Here is a 20,971-nt window from a genome sequence, read left to right on the forward strand (position 1 = left end):
TCAAGAATTACAAGCACAGACCAACAACGACCATGTACAAGACGAGAGCTCAAAGTTACAACCAGTCATCTACTAGACACCATGCTGAAAGACAAATGCTGAATTCTGAAATTTGGCTAAGTCTGAATTCCTGAAGCCCTGAAATTTTCTAAAATCTTTATCTTAACTCGAAGAGGTCAAGAACCTATCTCAAATGAATTTTCGCATAACTTATACTTGAACGATATATTTTATACCCCATATCAAATTTGTTTCGAACTAGGAAGGTGTGGAACCCAATAGGGTGTCCAAAACTAACTTCCAAACTTTTCTCGGCCAAGTCAAAATGCCCATTGTTTTTCATGCGAGAAAACTCTACCTTACAATCTCACGTGAAACTTTTCTTTTCCGCACAAGACTTTGCATTACTGCGCACGAGCTTTTGCATTCCTATGCAGGAGGCTTTGTTTTTCTGTGCGAGGAAGTACATGCTCGGATGAGAGAATGTATGCTTGTGTGAGGGAGAATGTATAACCACATGAGACAACACATTCTCATGCGAGAAATGTCAACAACGCAACATCAAGGCAAGAAGAAAATGCATAAAAACATGAAACCTCCACACCAGAGAGTACCGGATCCACGTAAATTGAGGAATGATCACTTGAGAGCATAAAGGAGATCAAATAACTCAACCTCTAATCAATAGCATCAAATGTAATCATGTGGAAAGCAGCGTCGAAGTGAACATACATATGCATAAATCAACTATCACAAGAAGGAAAGCACAAGCAATGAAGCCACCAAACTAAAAACAACCGTGCTCGTTTCTTCCCAACCATAATGGCATCATGAGACCTCAAAGGCCGTAACCATACCCTGAGCATGAATCTCAAATTGCCAACAAGATAGTTAGAGTTGTCTCATGAGATCATTCTTACCAATAACCATCAATTAACATCATAAGAACAAGTACATCCAACGTGCTAATCTACCAATAGCATCACTAATCCAAAGCAGTGATAAGAAACCTCATGTAGCAATATGATACAACATCATGATAAAGGAATGCATCAAGTAAAGATACTAAACATCATATAAAACATGATATCAATGCATCCAAGATAAACCATAAATCACAAGATAACATACTCTGGATACACCGAAGCACCAAGTGAATATCCAGCACCAGCCTCAAACTGAAGTAGACTATCTCTGTACACCGGTCCCCAGCAGTGGTATAGGTAGCTACGCCTCCCAACCACGTGGTATCCGTAGGCCCACACCCATTGTGCTCATGGAGATAAGGAAATCACCCATAGCTAACACACACACCAATCAAGAATATGATACCAACATCTATATGATCATGAAGACAATGCAATACATCAAGTCACTAGTTAGACCCTTTAAGGATAACTATGTAGGGACTCTAGTGGAGTGTCATTACTTGCCATCGGGTAGTGCAAGTACTTCGAGCCTTCAATCAACTCCCTCATGAGGCCAAACTCGGAATGTATCTTCGATCAAGTCCCTCAGGAGGTCAAATACTGTGCCTCCGATCAACTCCTTTAGAGGCCAGACACACACCTTCGATCAACTCCCTTGGGAGGCCAGGTGTTCCATAATCTTATCTTTTATTAAGTTTATGTTTTCATTAATTCATTTAGTTATCACTTGTTAGAACTTGTTTACGCTACCTTGTCGGAATATACACCGTGGTATACGATAGAAGCCACTCCACACGTCTACCCTACATACCCATGCTCATCACACAATGAGTGCCCAAAGGCAATGCAAGTTCCCAACCCAACCCCAAATAAACAATCCCTCAACCGGCCTATATCTAGGAATTCGGGTCTCGCAAGATCCCGTCAAGTGCACGCACACATGCTCGTGTGTGGGCACAACCAACTACATGAAATAATCAAGTAACCATTGCAAGGGTTGGATATAAGAAATGCAACAATCAAACAAGTAAAACAATCTCACTCAATCGGCCTAAATCCGGGAGTATGGATTCTGCACGAATCCCAATGCAAACACAATACCTCTATGGCCGGATTGAAACCTCATGAATAATTTGAATCCACGACCAGCATCAGTGCCAAAGAACATCCAAGAAAACTGGGTGGCAAACAAATCGAGGCAAAGTCAAAAATGACCAAAATTCAATGAAATTAAGACCCTTTTTACAATCGGGTATAAAAACCCCAGATTTCAAATAAAATTTGGGTTGGGAGTCCATATGCAAAAACCAGCTAGCATAACTGTCTGAAACCTCCAAACCCCACTCCAAAAGGCAAACAAATGCTCGTACCCACCCAATCGGGTAGAGCTTGCATATAGGAACGAAGGGGAACACTAGTTCTCTGCCTCCTCACAAACTAGTACCAAAAACAGACTCAGAAACGAAGCTAAGACATTAAAACAGAAGAGCCCACCTGGTAGCCAAAAGGGCAAAAATGGGAATGCTCGCGATAAAATAATCACTCTGCTAAAACTATCAAAAGTCTCGGCAAACCAAGGTCTCCTCGAGCCGGATCCAATGAGATCAATCTCATGTTGATCCCACACCCGTAGCTCCTGCAACAAGTAAAACAACAATACCTCCTTAAGAGGATTTGGGATCTTTGCTCTCAAATTCCAATTTGAAAGTGAGAAGTGAGAAGTGAGAAAGAACTCACATTTTGGGATATATATTCACTTTAAGAGTGCAATATAAAATTAGGAAAATAACTAGCTTACTAGATTAAACCCCTTCTCAACCCAGACAAAATCGGGCAATTCCAATAAAATGGAATTCAACTACGGCAAAGTTGCAGGTAATTAAAATAATTCAATCAAATAATAAAATCCCTCTAAGCCATTAAAAAGCATTTAATTAGATCTCTTCCACGATAGATGCGAAATCCTAAATGCATAGACACGCTCACGGATCTAATCACATAATGCATTATAAATCTGGATTTACCAATTACAAGAGGATTAAAATAATAATAAAAGATACATCGCCCATACAGGGACGATATTGGCTCAACATGAAAAGTTTGATCACTAACTCCATGTGCCACTGCTAGGGATATAAGTCATGCACAATAAATACACAATCAAGTGTAGATGCACAATATATAATAGCTGAAGCAACAATTATACGAAATCGCATAATTAAAGCATCTAATTAATTTCATTAAAATAATCTATTTAATCGTTCATTTGCACCATAGTAAAAGATTATTGTAAGAACGGTGTAAATATTTGTAGCATAATCACATCACAGAGAAAGATCATCAAAGTTGCTTCCATCAGGATGACTTATAGAAATCAAATAGGAGAGGCACTACAATTCATCTCTTGCAAGGATTCAATCAAGCTTCGAAGCCTATTTAACACTTCATCTTGCAATCTTTCTAAATTCAAGAAATCTCTTTGATTGCATTTTTTTCAGATTTTTCACAATTGCTTAAAAAAGATTTCCTCTCTTGCCACTTCAGAAAAAGGTATGGTTCCTTGTTATTTTTCTGAAGGTTTTGTTGTATATATTTGTTGTGTTGTTTATGCAAGTCTCATCATTTCCATTTTCAGATTTGCATGTTTTTGTATACTTCTTTTGTCTTCCTTTTTAAGTTGCATGTCTAAGGTCTCATTTACTTGTATATGTAGTCAGGGATAAAATCTCATTCTAATATGGAAGCAAGTCCATCTTTTACCCTCGTGTGAATGCAAGTATAAATCCCACCAATACGCATTCCATGAACCTCCATATGGCTGCCCTATGGATGAAGAAGAATTTCCCACATGCTTGCCTGATACATAGTATGACTTACATATTAAAGAATGCTATGTTTCCATTTCATTACACTTCACTCCTCATTTGGACATCCAAAAGTTTGTTGTCCACATATGCAATCCAATCCACTCCAAAAGACCCAATTTTGGTTTTTGTACTCATTTTTGAACCATTATGAGCTTAACCCATTTGCTCATTTGTTCTCCGCAATCATCCCAAACACTTTTCCTATTCATACTTTGTCCAAATCCATGCTTTTACACATCAAAAGCGAGAAATGGACCCATCTATGCTTGAAGGAACATACAATGGCTTTTTCTAGAAACTCAATAACAACAATAGGCATAACCCCAAACATGCAAAGAAGAAAGAGGAACGCGAAGTAAGGGTGATTGCATGATGGAGCCTACAAGGAGGTGAAAGAATGATTACAAGTATAAAGTGCTTTCAAGTTGGTCAATGAACACTCAACGAAACAATCAAGGATGCATATTCATACTCTAGTTCGAGATGCTTCCACCAAACATGAGCACAACAATCGTAGAATATCAGGCATCTTGTAGCAGCATGAACACCAATAAAGCTTGATGTAATAGAATTTGTGTCTTGTAAGACACTTAGAATATTATTTGTAATTGACATATTACATGTGATAGAAAAACAGGATGTAATTGCATATAATAGTATTATGTTCAAATTTGTAACATGCAATCAAGTTGCAATTTCATTAGGCATGCAACTTTGAATAAAGTCAAAGTAGTTAGTTACAGATAGTCAAGGCGGTTGAGGTTGTTCCACTTTTTCCTCCACCTTTCTCTCTCCTATTTCCCCATATAAAGGAGGGAGCTCATTATAAATAATCATCTTTTGGCAAGGCAAGAAAATTCTACCAATTTGTATTGTGCACTCTTAAGACTTTGTGCTTGGATGTAAATGAAATTGCTTTCAAACTTTGTTTTGATTCAAGTTGTTATGTGACGACATTTTCTGGATATTGATTGTGAGTTTTGGAGCTTTGATCAAGAGGGATTTGAATTTAATCGTGCATACTTTGAGCTGCCTATTGCATTCAGAGCCAATTTGAACATTTGAAGACTTTGTGTTGCAGGAGGACAAATTGTTATAGATAGTGGTGGTTGTAATCACTTAGAGTTGAAGACTTTGGGCTTCAATTGTAAGTGTAGTTATTGAATTTGAGGATATCTAGTAAGAGACTTTGTGCCTTACTGGTTATTCTGCTTGAATCTTCATTCGAGACAAGTGCAAGAGACTTTGGGTTTCTGTTTTTGTTTCACATAATATAAAAAATAAATTGCTGCCCCTGGTGTTGTTCTTATGTCAATTCTAGGGTCACTAGTGTTATCGTAACAATAAGGCACTTTTTGTTAAGTTGGAAAGTTAAAGTTGTATGCAAATCATTCGTGAAAAAAGAGGAATTGATCAAGAGAACCATCCTTTTTGTACTTTCAGTTAAGTTCCTATTGAAGCCACCTACGGTAAGAAGGGAGCCTCCTCTATTGCTGAGAGGAGAGAGAAATCTCATGAAATGTTGCCTAAAGTCACAATGTTGTAAGTCATAGTCAGTGACGTACAAAAATTTTAACGAACAACTAGTCATTGCTTTGGACCTCATCCTATAATAACGACCCACTCAGCTCATGAGGACTTGCGATTGAACTCATTGCCTACCACAATCAATACAGTGACCAGTTGCTCCCAAAATGGACTAGACACAACATTAAACAAAATATTATTGCACTACTAAAATATAACACATGCCAGCATTGCATCATGTTGCAATTCTTCATTCCATGCAGTGTCTTTCAATTCAAGTAGCACAACTAGAGTGTTACATGGAGCGAATAAGTTAACCATATGGCTACGTACACTTTCTGATCCTCGTGTTTGTGGCCCATGGGAAGAAAATGCCTACATATCTATTTGTGGACCTATAAAACTCAAATCTGTCATTAATGTTTTCATTGCCTCTCTCATTCTCTTTTTCTGTCTTCTTTTGGTCATATGCTGCTAGCCTTGCTATGGCTTCCCTTGTAGCATCTTCAAGACATGTTACATAGTGTAACATCTTGGCAAGTGATATGTAAAAAGTAATACTTGATCTGATTTATGCCACCAATCAAAGTCCTAGAGCAACGGTCACAAGTAACCTCTCCTCAAATAGCACCTCGTGTCCCATGTTTCTAGCAAGAGTCCCCCTTTTTTCCACCAACTCTACTTGAAAAAGTCATTTTTTTAGAAAAGCATGAAGGAAACCTAGCAAAAGAGAGAATATTAAAATTATTAATATATAATGCATATATTTTTTCTTTCCATTGCCTCTTCTTCACTGCATGCAAAAAATATAAGAAACACAAACTTATTCTAACATAAATCTGTCAATTATCTTAAATTATGGCCAAATTATTTCGGATTGGTTCATTGTTATTTTTTGAAACTCATGTGGGAAGTTTCTTACAAAAATAATTGTTCTTTAAACTAGGGATCAATCAAAACAAAATTTAGTCTCAAGTTTCAACAACTGGAAGTTTTCCTAGAGATTAGTTAATCAAAATCTTTTAGGCTATTCACTGTCCCATTTTGTTTGAAATTTTCGAAGGATTAACACCAAAGTATTCCTAGTCAATCAGCTCCAAACCATTTTTTATATGCCATGTAATAGTTTTTGTTGTGTATGGTGAACGTTATAGATTTGACAGTGTTGTATTTTAGCTCTATTTGATTGTAGGACCAGTGTTTTAGGTTGAACACCATGGTTGGTTGTCATACCGACTATAGTCAACGTTTTCTTGTAATAACCTTTTAAATGTTATGCTATTAATAAAGATTTCTTGGAACTTCAAGTATGGTAAAGGATCAAAAAATATATATTATGATATAATAATATATTATATATTATTATAATAGAGTAATATCATAATATATAATAAAATATATTATTATATATTATAGTATGTGTTAATATATTGTTATCCAACAATATAATAATATATTAAATATAATAAAATTACATAATATAAAGTTTACCTCATTGAAGCAACAGATATATAGCCAATGCAGATATTATGACATGACTGCAAGTTTCTCTGTTTGTGGAAATTATGATTGATGGCAATTGACGTTATAAAACTTGATAATTTGATATTTTGTTATTAAACAATGAAGACGGAGCCTCCTTAGATAAAAAAGTACAAGATGATGTTTATCAAGGAAACAATTGTTAACTGAATAATAAAACTAACCCTGCTAAAGACAACCATTAGAAACATTACATTATTATTCTAATACCCTTAATGGTCATTGTACTAACTGCAGAAAAGCCATAGAAGACTGCCCCTATTCTTTTCGGAAGACTACAACATGAACCTATTGTTGAAATCCTCCCTGAATCTGCAAAACTTATGTGCATGACCAAGATAAACAAACTATCCAACTTGATGTTGGGAAACAAAAGTACCACTCCTTGTAGCCAAAGACATCAAGATGAAATTGAAACCACAATTTTGAGGAGAAAATTGGCAAACCTAGCTACAAAAACCCTCGAGAAACAAAACAAAATGTTGTTTAGGGCCTGTAGGAGAAAAATGCAGCCATGGGCATAGAAAGCTTCAAAATGGCAAAAAAACCTGTGATTTTCCTAGAGGAACAATTGCCCTAAAAATGCTTACAAAACTTTTGATACTTAAAAATGATCTCCACGAGTTTTGTTTAAGCATTCACCAAAAAACAAGAGGCCACGAGTTTTCACCAAATCTTAAAGAACCCATTGACCTACTCTGGTACCATGTTATATAGCTTGATAGTTTGATATTTCGATATTAAAAAATGGAGATGAAGTCTTCTTAATTAAAAAAATACAAGACGATGTTTCTAAACAAAACAACCATTAACTTAATACAAAAAATGAAACTTGGTAATAAAACTAAACCTACTAAAGATGAACATTACAAACATTACATTATTATTCTAATAACCCATTCACTTCAATTCAATGTTGTATCGGTTCCCCACCATCCCACTTCTGATGATTGATGGCACACTAGAACGAAAATTTTAAAAACCCAACTCAATTTTAAAAAGAAATCTCAATGGAAATTGTTGGAAATGTCTGCTGAACATGACGTAGAAAATTCTACAGGAAATCGTGAGTAGAAACCCTAACAAATAGCAATTACATTAGAAAAAAGGACACAAATCAGAAGGTACCAGTCAAAATTGACAATCAGCAGAATTATAGGGAAAAATCATACTTTCTACAAGAAAAAAAAAAAGGCAATTTTGACAATTCATGATTTTCCCAATTTTTTCCACTTCATACTTCTATGTTTCATCAAATATTTGCGAAAGTTAAAAAAAATTAGTGTGGGGATATTTCACCAATACAATTCAATGAAGTACAAGATCTAAGAATCATATCCATTAGAGCACTTTGCAGCTTCAAACAAGATTTATCCATACATCTTTGCCATTAAAGGAGCACATTATAAGGAATTTCATATTTTAATTACATTGTGCAAACATGCATCAACTCTTTTGGAAATCCTTACAAGTTCTTCTGTATAACACATCCTCCTCTGCTATCACTATTTAACAGTTTTAATTGACAAAAAAAATTATTTATGTTTCTCAAAGGTCATCGTTGTTAAACATAAAAAAACATTAACCTTGAATTATTTTCAAGGACTGACTCTGTTATGGGTCATTCTACAGTTCCTTCTTTTTAAACAGGACTCCAATGTGTTGGCTTTACTTGTATATTGTTGCCGAGCTAAAACATCAACATAGTGGAATCTAGATAAATGAACAAAAAAGTGTTCACCTGTAGAGATTACAAGGATTTATCATTACATACTGGAAATGGAATTGTCATCTGCAATAATCTAAAATTTTCTGACTTTTTCTTGCTTTACATGATCTGTTTCTGGATTCAATTGTGTATATAATTTTTAACATCAACATTTCGGATCACACTCTGTGATCCAACATCAAGATGAGAAAATGCAAGAATAGCGTGCTAAAATGTGCAGACTAAGCCTCACTCATGAAGAATAAAAGACATGATCTGTTTTCTTGCTTGTTAATTTGGAGCTCAAATAATAATCTTGCAAGGAATCATCTCATTTTAGAAGTGAAATGTCCTTGCATTGCATGACCAACCTATAGTTGACATAGTGGAAAGTCATAGATCGCCTATAATTTCATATATTTCAGTCTTTCTCTGACATTCCAGGACAGAGGATGCAAGAACGGGGTGAGCATGTCCTGTCCCCATTCTCCCATCCTCAAACTGTTTGAGATATCTGAAACGGAAGAAAAACTAGAGACACTTACCTGGGGAACACAGGTATATTTTGTATTCTATAATCATGTTCATAAACAAACACTTAATCAAGAAACTGCAAGGCATCAAATTATAGTTCACTTATTGAAAAAACTTCATATACCTGTGTAAATTGATATATGTAGTAACCTGTGTGTTTGTTCTCTAATCTTCCTACACAACTTATATTTGCTTTACAGTAGATAAAACTTAAAAGTGAATATCAATTGCCTAATCTTAATCCAGCAGGATTTTAATAAAATGCTATTCATTATTTATTTGGAAACCTCTATTCCTTTTTAGTTGAAAGTTTTATCAGTCAAGAAAGTGTAATCAAAACATGAAAATAAATTTGAGAAGGCAATACAAACACGTTGCTACCTGGCCATGGCTGAGAACTATGATATACAACTTCCCCCACTTCAATACCGACCTCTTCCCACGTTTCTCTCCTCACGGCTTCTTCCAAGCTTTCCCCCGGCTGGAAAGAGATCAATGTTTCACTGTTAATTTCAACTGCAAAAACCATCAGAAAAACTGCTCTAAAGTACAACATGGAGCAGGGAAATCACTCTCGATGATATGAATATGAACAGCCATTCACATGCAAATAACATGAAACATGATTCACATATTATGTGCAACACGAACAAAATCAAATAATACTGAGAATTTTGAGAGAATAGGTGAAGTAATTAAGAACTACTGGTCAATATTCAGATCAGTTTCATCAAAAAATTGTAATGAAATCTTAGAATAACTTTCCTCAAATGAAATTTGATAAATAATTCAGAATTTTCATATGTCATTTATTCTCGAATCCTACCATCTGAATATTCAGCAGTTTAGATAAATGTAATATCCCCTCACATATGAAACTTAATATTTAATCACAATGATTAATATATTCATTTGAAATAATTATGTGATTAATTGGAAAATAAAATAGCTAATTGATTATTGAATAATAAATAATTTATCTATCTCAATTAAAAAGTTAAATCAATAAATAGATATTAAATAATTAAATGAATAAGCATCACTTTATAAATTCATAACTATAAATCTTACCTAACTTATACCTTAATATAATATTATAATAAATAAACATATACATATGAATAGGCACAAAAATGGGAAAGAATACATTCACGCCCTTTAAAGAAATATGAGACATAAATAAATGTATAAACAATCATACAAAGACACCAAAAAGATATTTTTAAAAAGAAAAGGAAATGAATATTTACGATTATTATTTACAAATGTGAGACGGGAAAATTAATATTAGTCACCCACATGTAATGTATATCACCAAATAAGGAGAAAAGGTAGAATAAGAGCCACATGAAAATCAAGAGATAAAGAGAGAAGCTTGCCCATAAAAATGGCTAATAAAAACTCTAAAGTCAACTCAAGGTAAGTTGCAACCATTAAAAGGAAGCCTCCCAAAAAAATATTAAGGCTGAAATTAATTTACTAAGAGCAGCAATAAGAGAGATAAAAAGTATAAGAGGGATTAAAAGGGAGCAGCAATAAATACTTCATAATATTTTAAATAAGTGCAGCAAATAGAAACATAGGAAAAGTAAAAAGGAGCAAGAGAAACTTAAAAATATATAAATGGAGATTAGTAAAAGGTAATCTTGCTACTATTTCAACAATATAATATTATAGATTTAGATGATATTATTATTATTATAGAAAGAGACATAGAGGAGAATTTGAATTGATAATTAATTTAATTTTAATAAGAGAAGATAATAGTGGGAAGCAATGTGAAATAATGTGAATTAAGGGATATTTAACAAGAGAAGTTTAAAAATAAGAAGGAAAGAATTGATATATTTGAGGAATATTTTTTTTAAGATATTTCAATGACGAAATATCAAAATTATTTACTTAAATAGTTCACATTAATTCAATAATAAGAATTCAATAAAAAGTGCATCCCAAGTGGGGACATTACAATAAAATTGTGCATTCCTAGAATGTCATTTTTATTGTTAACGGTCCCAGAATTTATATAAACAAATGACTTGAGTGCTTCATCATTTTATTCCATGAATTCAGAAACCCAAGTGGTATATAATGCACATATAGTGTGTTCTGATCCCATGTGGCATGTAATGCACATATAGTGTGCTCTGAAAAAACCCATAAATCCAAAAACTTGCATATTGTTCTCATCAATTTCATTTTGGTGAAATTAACGATCAACCCCATGAAGTTTTTGACAAAAAGCTTGGTTATATACTATAAGTTTGTTTTATAAATGTTAATAGTTCTTTTTTGCAAATGATTTCACTTTTAGATTTTGTTTTGTCATCTAAGCTTTAAATTTTTGCTTTCGTTGCTTTTATTTTCAATTGTTATGGTAAGCTTTTGTTTAAGTTTTCATTTTTATTATTTATAAGTTAGAGTTTTAAAAGCTTTATTACACATCCTTTTACTTGTAATGTAATGTGTAAATCATGCGAAAAAAAGCCAAAATGCACTAAAGTCAAGGTATTCAAGGGCCTTTACATGTAATAAATTGTGCAAGGTGTTATTAAAATCCCAAAATCCTGAATTCAGGTCATTTCATGTTAAATTACATTAAATTATAATGCAAATCGCCTAAAATCCTCCAATTACGTAAATGTTCAGGCATTTTGTTTAACAATACATATTATATTACATGTAATATAAGTGTAATGTGAACTCAAAATCCTAAAATATTAAATGGTCAGGCATTTCAAAATTCCTCTTTGTACCCAAATTTCCACCCTCAAGAATGAGAAAAAGGAAAACATCATAAGGTTGGACAAACTCATTTCTCCCCATGGTGACAAGAGTGTTGCTAGTTTGTGGTAGAATCCAAGTGATTGGGCAAATTTGGAATGTTTGAAGTATGCGGGAACCAAAATTCCTCTCCACCCCCTAAATTCTACCACTATTTTGAGGGCTATTGAAGGCAAATAAGGCTTGATTGAGGAGAAATCACTAAGGAAAAGGAGCCAATAGTTTGGAGATTTTTTGAAGGCCAGAGATGATTCAAGGTGAAAGAGGAAGTTCCTCAAGGCAATGCAGAATCTGCCTACCCTTGGGGAACCTTAATTCCTCTAAGCACCTTTGTTTTTGCCTTGACCTAAGGATGGCAAACAAATAGATGCAGCCCCCAAACTTCATGAAATGGTGAATAAGGAACTTCAAAATTGTAAGGGATATCAAGGCATTGGCAAGCTCTAATGAGGAGAGTGTATATTTGAAAGTTTGAAGTGAAAAGATTCAAAATTCCTCTCCTTACCTCCATTTCTGCCCTGCATGAAGCGTGATCAAACTCAACTAAATTCCTTAAAACTGCATATGAATGGAAAACAATGACTACATGGAGAATCCAAGAGGAAAAGTTAAAACCCAAGTGCAAGAAATTATTCCTCTAGGTATGGCAGAATCCGCTAGCCTTGGAGGAACCCAAATTCCTCTAGCAAGGCTAATTTTTTCCCTATATGTAATGTTCCCATGCGCGTACAGAGAGGAGTACGATGGAAAAAGATCGTACGACAAAGATTGTGTGTACAGGAGGAGATAAAAGCTGATGTGCGCTGTGGTAGGGGAGAGATGCATGACAAAATTGGCTGAGGGAAAGAGAAATCTTGCTGACAGTGAGATGGTGTACAAAGGTGGAGGTAAATGTCGTACAATGGAGAGGTTTACTGGTGTCTAAACAATAGAGTATGGTGATGGACTGAAGTCATACAATTGGCAAAAGATGTCATAAAGTGAACAAGAAATCGTGTCCGTACCGACTATGCAGAGGTCGTATGTGGTTACCGAGAGGGGTATGGATGGAATAGTTTGGTGGGGAATGAGCCATCCAAATTCCTTCAGTATGATAATGCAGTTGTTATTAATCACAAAGATATCGAATACAAGAACAAAGCATACATTGTCACACAAACAATGATATTTGCAGATGTATATATATTCCAAAAACAATGATATTTGCAAACATAAATGGTGCTCCAATTTGCCAGATCTGAGCAAGTACAAACAGTTTCCAGATGACGACAATCAGCATATGGACTTGGTGAACAAATGAACTAACTAAATGATATTTCCAATGGCAGAATAGGGTGGTGTCGAACCACCAAAACTGCAACAAGCAAAATAGGGAGGATCTTCCACCTCCAAAATAGTGCACAAGGACCCATCATTCTTCAGCTTCCAAAAACACAAAGAAGAATCAAATCCAATCCAAGATGACTAAAATGTCCAGCCATCTCCTTATAAAGGCCTCAAGGAAGCATCTAGAAATCTATAAGTACAGGCTGACAATATTTTTTTTGTCACTTTATTAATTTGGGTCCCATAATTTATTAATTAATTAAGACCCTTTATTATTTTATTTTATTTCAAGGACCAATTAATTAATTAAATTATTACATTAAAATTGGGAAAATCACAAATCATCTCCACCCAAAGATTTCTTGCCCTCAAGCAATCTATAATTGAACTAAAGTCTATCAGCTCCAAGGTCCCAAACCAATCACGCAGGCAAAATGAGCGAATTGGCATCAAATCTTTGATGTGTCACACTATCGACAAACTTCTATTGCATCACTCTGACATAAGCATTGTCGCATTCGTAGCCAGTAGGATCCCAAAGATCTAATCTTGAAGTTCGTTGATGTAATCCTTCGGAGGATAGATTTCATAATCAAATAATGGTAGGGATTGTTCTTGCAAATGAATGTCGCTAAGGCCTCCACTTCTGTAATATCCCCTCCAATATGGAAATCTAATATCAAATCATAATCAACATCCCTATATTACAATGGATCAAAAGAATATATTAATGGAATAACTAATTGATTTAGATACATAAAAAATTGAATAATTAAAGATAATTTATATAATCAAATTATATTTAGAAAATATTAATTAGAAGATTAGCCTAATATAAATAAATAAATTTCTAATATGGTATGATCATTCATCCTTAATAATATAAGCCAATTCCTAAACCATCAATGCATATTAATAACCATTTAAATAATTGTGACATGTCAATAGTTAGAAGACCCATGAGTCGCGACCTTTACATGGGCTGACAGAAAATATATATAAGCTACACCCAACATAAGACATTGCGAGAGATATAAGGATAAATTAGGGAAATGATAATGGAGGGATAAGTTGTAAAAATAAGTATAACTTGACAAGAAAACGAATCAGGAATTCCAAATATGAACCCATTAACACTTGGAAGATAGGGCATTGATCATACACGGAGAAATAGGGACCAACAATACATATTCAAAAACAAATATGTTAAAAGGAGAGAACATGCATGGGGACTGAACCCAATAGTCAAAAAAGGGGATGACGTGGAGTATGAAGGGACAAAATCATATTGGAAAGGAAATTTAAATAGAAGTATTTGCCCATAGTAAAAGTCAAGGCATATCCTCCTTAAGAAAAGCATAATATATAGGTAACGATTAAGGAAGGAAAAAAATCAATAAAAAATAAAACAACAAAAATATGAAATAATGAAAAAGTGGAATTTCATTTTCGACATTAAAACAAGTACCAAGACATATACCAAATATTTATAAAGAAAGAGATAAAAGGGATAATACAATATAAATATGGTATTGATAATGTACTTTATAAACAGTGATAATATAAGATTGGAGGGCATTGTATCATAGATATTATATGAAAAATAATGTTATAGGGTATATTAATAAGTATATAAATACATGTAAAATATAAATATAGAGAATTGGAATATTTTTATGAACGAGTCAAAAATGGATGGAGTAAATAGACTTCAAGAGTAGGGGGTATGTATGTTTCTGAATGTATAAAATGAAAATAAAATAATAATAATAATAGATTAAGAATATTTATTTTTTGTATTTCTAAATTATAAAGCATGGGAGTCCATCTCTAATTGTGTATTAAGGTATTTTAAGATAGGGAGCTTGTGGAAGGTAAATACGAAGTAATTTCGGGCATATGGCAGATTATCCCAATACTAGAGTTAGGCCTTGACTGACATTGCATGTAATCTGCTTCACACGAACTTCGCACAGTAAATCTACCATCTAAGAATGATCTTAATATTAAATGAGGAAATGGAATTTCACCTAAAAATTTAAATTAAATTAATTCAATTTATTATAGTTCCAAATTTGATATGTTTAATGATCCCATAACTCGACATCCCTAATTGACAATTATTATTATAATAGGTCAATGTAATGTTCCATTCTAGAGTTTCCTTATTAAGTCTTGTAGTGTGCTTTAGGTAGTCTTTTCATGTGCTTCAGGTAGTCTGGTTGTGTGCTCCAAGTAATATCCCTCAGTGCTTCAGGTCAGTGCTTCGAGCCAGTGCTTCGGGTGGCCAATGCTTCAGGTTAGTGCTTCAGGTAGTTCTCCCTTAGTGCTTCAGGTGGCTAGTGCTTCAAGTAGTACAATATTATCTTGATGGTCGTACGATAGAGTGTATGGTTGTACGATGTAGACCTGAAGGTGGTATGTAGTTCTCTTGAAGGTCGTACGGTAGTGTAAGTGACCATACGGTGGATGCCTAGAACCTATACGGTTCTTCCTTGGAGGTCGTACGGTAGTGTGGTGGTCGTATAGTGGAATGCCACTATGGCCATACGAGATGGAGGTGCAATGATCGTAGGGTGTGGGGAGAAGACAAGCCGTACGGTATGATAGCAGCAGTACAGTTAAGGAGTTGTCCAAGACATACGGTTGCAATACAAAAGATGCACTTCGTGATGTGGGGGATGGATGGTGCACGGATAGAGGAATGCTGAGTTATGCAACCATAAATTTATAGATCCGAATTCATCAATAAACCAAACAAGAATGGAGATTGAACATGAATATCTTTCAATTAATATTTGAAATAAGATGGCACTCTAATTTGCCAGATCCGAGCGAAGTATTACATGCAATGGAATAGGGTGAGGGTTGAATCCCACCGAAACCGAACAAGCCAAGTAGGGAAGATCTTTCACTTCCGAAATGGCGAACAATAGAAAATCCCAACGAGAATTTGCAGTACAAAATAAATAATCAGAATGCCTATCTACGACTACCTACAAGTCGTGCTTAAATACCTATCGGGGAAAACCTTTCTTAGGGTGTACAAAGATAGTCGATGGCAACACTTACCAACAGAAACTAAAATAAAAATAGGTCCGAGATATATTAAATCAATTAGAATCACAAATACAAATATTAACTTGGGCCCCACATTAATTAATTAAAGTAACTAATTAAAGGTCCTTATATTATTTAAATTCTGGAACCAGTTAATTAATTAATTTAATTTAAAAATTACATTAAAATTTGGGGACATGACAAATTCTCGCTGCCCAAAGATTGCTTGCCCTCAAGCAATCCGTCATCTGATGAAACACCAACAGCTCTAGGGTCCCAAATCAAATGCGCAGGCAAGACAAGTGAAATGACATCAATCCTCCACAGCACCACATTGCTATCAAACTTTCGTTGCGCCACTCTGATATGAATATTATCGTATCCTGAGTCACCAGGATCCCAAACCAAACACGCAGGCAAAATGAGTGAATTTTCATCAAACCTCCCTTGCACCTCACTGCCATTAAGCATCCATTGTGCCACTCTAATATAAACATTGTCGTAGCTTTCAACAGGATCCCAATGATACAAATTGATGAAATCTTTCATGTCATTATGTTCAAAAATCTCTTTGGGTATGGTCATGCAGACAGAAACTGATGCTGGCACAAACTTAGCCACTGACACAACCACATCAATCACTATTATATTCCTGACGGATGAAACCTTGACAAAAAGAGCTTCAGTGGTGGGAATGTCAACGAAGGGAGCCTCGACTGTGAGTAACTCGGCAACAAGAGCTTCAGTGAAGGGTGTCGTGATGATGAGAGCCTCAGCAAAGAGTACCTCAGTAAAGGGAACCTTGGTAGAAAAAACCTCAATAAAAAGTACCTCGGCGACAAATAAAATTTTCGCTACAAATAAAACCTCAATGGCACACAGAATCCCGATTGAAGCCTCGATGATGGATAGAGCCTCGACAACGAGCAATGTCTTGATGGCGACAAACGTAGCTATTGCAACCGAATGCAGCCACAATGACAGACACACAATGATTATGGAAACAGCCATGACGTTGTCGACGGACACAACTATGGTGATGGATACGGACTCGACGTCGGTGACGAACACGACAGTGACAGATACGAACTCGACAATGGACATAGACTCGGGGTCGATGATGGATACAAACTCGACGTCCGTGATGGACATGATGGTGACGGACACAAACTCGGCGAGAGACACAGACTTGGTGTCGATGACGGACATGACGGTGTTGGACACGAACTCAGTGTCAGTGACGGACATGATGGTGATGGACACAATGGTGACAGATACAACAGTGATAGACATGATGGTGATGAACACGACGGTGACGAACACAACAGTGGCAAACACAATGATGACGAACACGACGGTGACGGACATGGGCTCAACGTCGATGACTGACATGACGGTGATGGATACGAACTCGGTGTCGGTGACGGACATGACGGTGATGGACACAATGGTGATAGAAACAATGGTAACGAACACGACGGTGACAGACACGAACTCGATGACAGATACAGACTCGGTGTCGATGGCAGACACAACAGTGTCCGATACGAACTCGATGTCAATGACGGACATAACAGTGATGAACACGACAGTTACAGACACAACGGCAATGAATACAACGATGACGGACACAAACTTGACAACAAACACAGACTCGACATTTGTCACAGACATGATGGTGATGGACACAAACTCAGCGTCGATGACGAGCACAATAGTGACAGACACGATGATAGCGAGGGACACACAACGTCAACAACGAGCAAGACCACGATGATGGACATTGCTTCAGTGACAGACATACAACCTCGACAACAAACACAACCTCCGTGACAAACACAACCTCGAGCACAACTTCGGTGATGGGCACAACTTGATCCGTCCATGTCTTCACAAGATCCATGCAAGAAACTTCTTCATTTTTTGTTCTCCCCATGTTGGTGTAGTAGAAAGATTTAGCAAATCCTCCTAGAGCAGCCCAGTTATCATGCCTTCATTCTCCTCATGTAAAGCATCACCCTTATCGTTGTCATCCATTTTCTCCCACTTGTGCAAATGAGATATTAGTTTTTCTTCACAATGCTTGAAAACATTACCGACCAATCTATATGTTGCTATAGAGGGAATACATTCTAGATTACGAACAGCCCATTACATAGATGTGATGGGTTGGGATATTTCATCCATCTCTTCAGTGCACGAAATCATAAGACTTTCCATAGCAACTGAAATCTTAGTATCATGATCTTCCTTGATGGTGACCAAGAAGTGATGAAACCTATCATGGACCGAATTTTGCAATTAAAGATCTACGAGAAGGTTACTTACTTTGACATTTGCACAATTCTCCATTATTGTAAATCTCCTACCAAAAGGGTCACTACTGAAGTCATTGAGACTTTGAAAGCTGTCAACTATCAATTGCAATATCTCTATCATGGTGTTATCATCATACGGTGCTTTAGGAGCCGAAATTCTCAAGACCTCACTAAGACATGTTGCAATTGCCAATCTTTTATCCTTGTCATGGTGTCTGAAAAGCCTGGGTTGACTTAAGGCCTCCTTAATCGGTGAGAGGATTCTCTGTATAAATCTTGAAGGTAATTGGTTCACCTAACCCAAACAAACTTCCACTATATCTAATGGAAGATCAACACCATCACTGAGCTCTTTGCCAATCCTTTGTAGTGCTTTCAACCACCACTCTCCATCGCTATTCGAGGCCATAGTGTGATCCAAGTGCCAAAATCTCTCAATCATCCTAGCAGGCTGGCAAGATCACCAGCTCTAATACCACTATAATGTTCCATTCTAGAGTTTCCTTATGAAGTCTCGTAGTATGCTTTAGGTAGTCTTGTCATGTGTTTCAAGTAGTCTGGTTGTGTGCTCCAAGTACAATCCCTTAGTGCTTCGGGTGGTCAGTGCTTCAAGTAGTACAATATTATCTTGATACAATATTATCTTGATGGTTGTACGGTAGAGTGTAAGGCCGTACAGTGTAGGCCTGAAGGTGGTACGTGGTTCTCTTGAAGGTCATACGCTAGTGTAAGTGACCATATAGTGGATGCCTAAAGGCTATTTGGTTCTTCCTTGGAGGTCGTACAATAGTGTGGTGGTTGTACGGTGGAATGCCACTATGGTCGTCCGGGATGGAGGTGCAACGGTCGTACAATGTGGGGAGAAGACAAACCGTACAGTATGATAGCAGCAGTACAGTTATGGAGTTGTCCAAGTCTTGCAATACGGAAGATGCACTTCATGATGTGGGGGATGGATGTTGTACAGATAGAGGAGGAATGCTGAGTTATGCAACCATAAATTTATAGATCCGAATTCATCAATAAACCAAACAAGAATGGATATTTCATAGATGTGATGGGTTGGGATATTTCATCCATCTCTTCAATGCATGAAATCATAAGACTCTCCATAGCAAATAAAATCTTAGTATCATGATCTTCCTTGATGGTGACCAAGAAGTGATGAAACATATCATGGGTGGGTGTTTGCGATTCCTGATGCTCAGCCCTGAGAGTGGAAGTCATCATCAAGCGCCTTGGCCTTCATTCTCCTCATGTAAAGCATCACCCTTATTGTTGTCATCCATTTTCTCCCACTTGTGCAAATGAGATATTAGTTTTTCTTCACAATGCTTGAAAACATTACTGACCAATCTATATCCTACTATAGAGGGAATACATTCTAGATTACAAACTAGGATATTTCATCCATCTCTTCCATGCACGAAATCATAAGACTCCATAGCAACTGAAATCTTAGTATCATGATCTTCCTTGATGGTGACCAAGAAGTGATGAAACATATCAGGGGTGGGTGTTTGCGATTCCTGACACTCAGCCCTGAGAGTGAAAGTCATCATCAACCGCCTTGGCCTTCATTCTCGTCATGTTAAGCATCACCCTTATCGTTGTCATCCATTTTCTCCCACTTGTGCAAATGAGATATTAGTTTTTCTTCACAATGCTTGAAAATATTACTGACCAATCTATATGCTGCTATAGAAGGAATACTTTCTAGATTATGAACAACCCATAACATAGATGTGATGGGTTCAGATATTTCATCCATCTCTTCAATGCACGAAATCATAAGACTCTCCACATATAGATTGGTCAATAATATTTTCAAGCATTGTGAAGAAAAACTAATATCTCATTTGCACAAGTGGGAGAAAATGGATGACAATGATATGGGTGATGCTTTACATGAGTAGAATGAAGGCCAAGTCGGTTGATGCATCCATTTTCTCCCACTTGTGCATCAACCAAACCATCACTCAGCGCCATAATTCAATCTCAATTTTCGACAGGTTGGCAAGATCACCATCTCTGATACCACTGTAATGTTCTTGAGTTCATACGAAGAGGAGCACAGTGGAAAAAGACCGTACGACAGAGATTGTACGTACCTGAGGAGATAAAAGTTGATGTACAATGTGGTAGGGGAGAGATGTACAATGAAGTTGCCAGAGGGAAAGAGAACTCTTATAGGCAATCGGATGGTGTACGGAGGTGGAGGTAAATGTCTTACCATGGAGAGGTTTACTGGTCTCTGTACAATAGAGTATGGTGATGGACTGAAGTCGTGCGGTTGGCCTACCGCATGGTGAGCAAGGGATGGTGTTCGTACTAACTATGCAGAGGTCGTACATGGTGACTGACAAGGGTATGGAT

General features: G+C 36.2%; 1 protein-coding gene across 1 annotated transcript in view; it reads right to left on the bottom strand.

Moving 5' to 3' along the window:
• Nucleotides 1–20,971, bottom strand: part of NUDX19 (nudix hydrolase homolog 19) — a 134,044-nt gene that overhangs the window by 65,755 nt on the left and 47,318 nt on the right. Inside the window, exon 4 of the mRNA XM_089799885.1 lies at nucleotides 9,489–9,588. Coding sequence (XP_089656011.1) covers nucleotides 9,489–9,588 — 100 coding nt within the window. The remainder of the gene's footprint in view (nucleotides 1–9,488; nucleotides 9,589–20,971) is intronic.

The sequence above is a fragment of the Cupressus sempervirens genome, chromosome 9 (assembly GCF_028749045.1).
Source record: "Cupressus sempervirens isolate cs-2001-9-10 chromosome 9, ASM2874904v1, whole genome shotgun sequence".
Classification (NCBI taxonomy): Eukaryota; Viridiplantae; Streptophyta; class Pinopsida; order Cupressales; family Cupressaceae; genus Cupressus; species Cupressus sempervirens.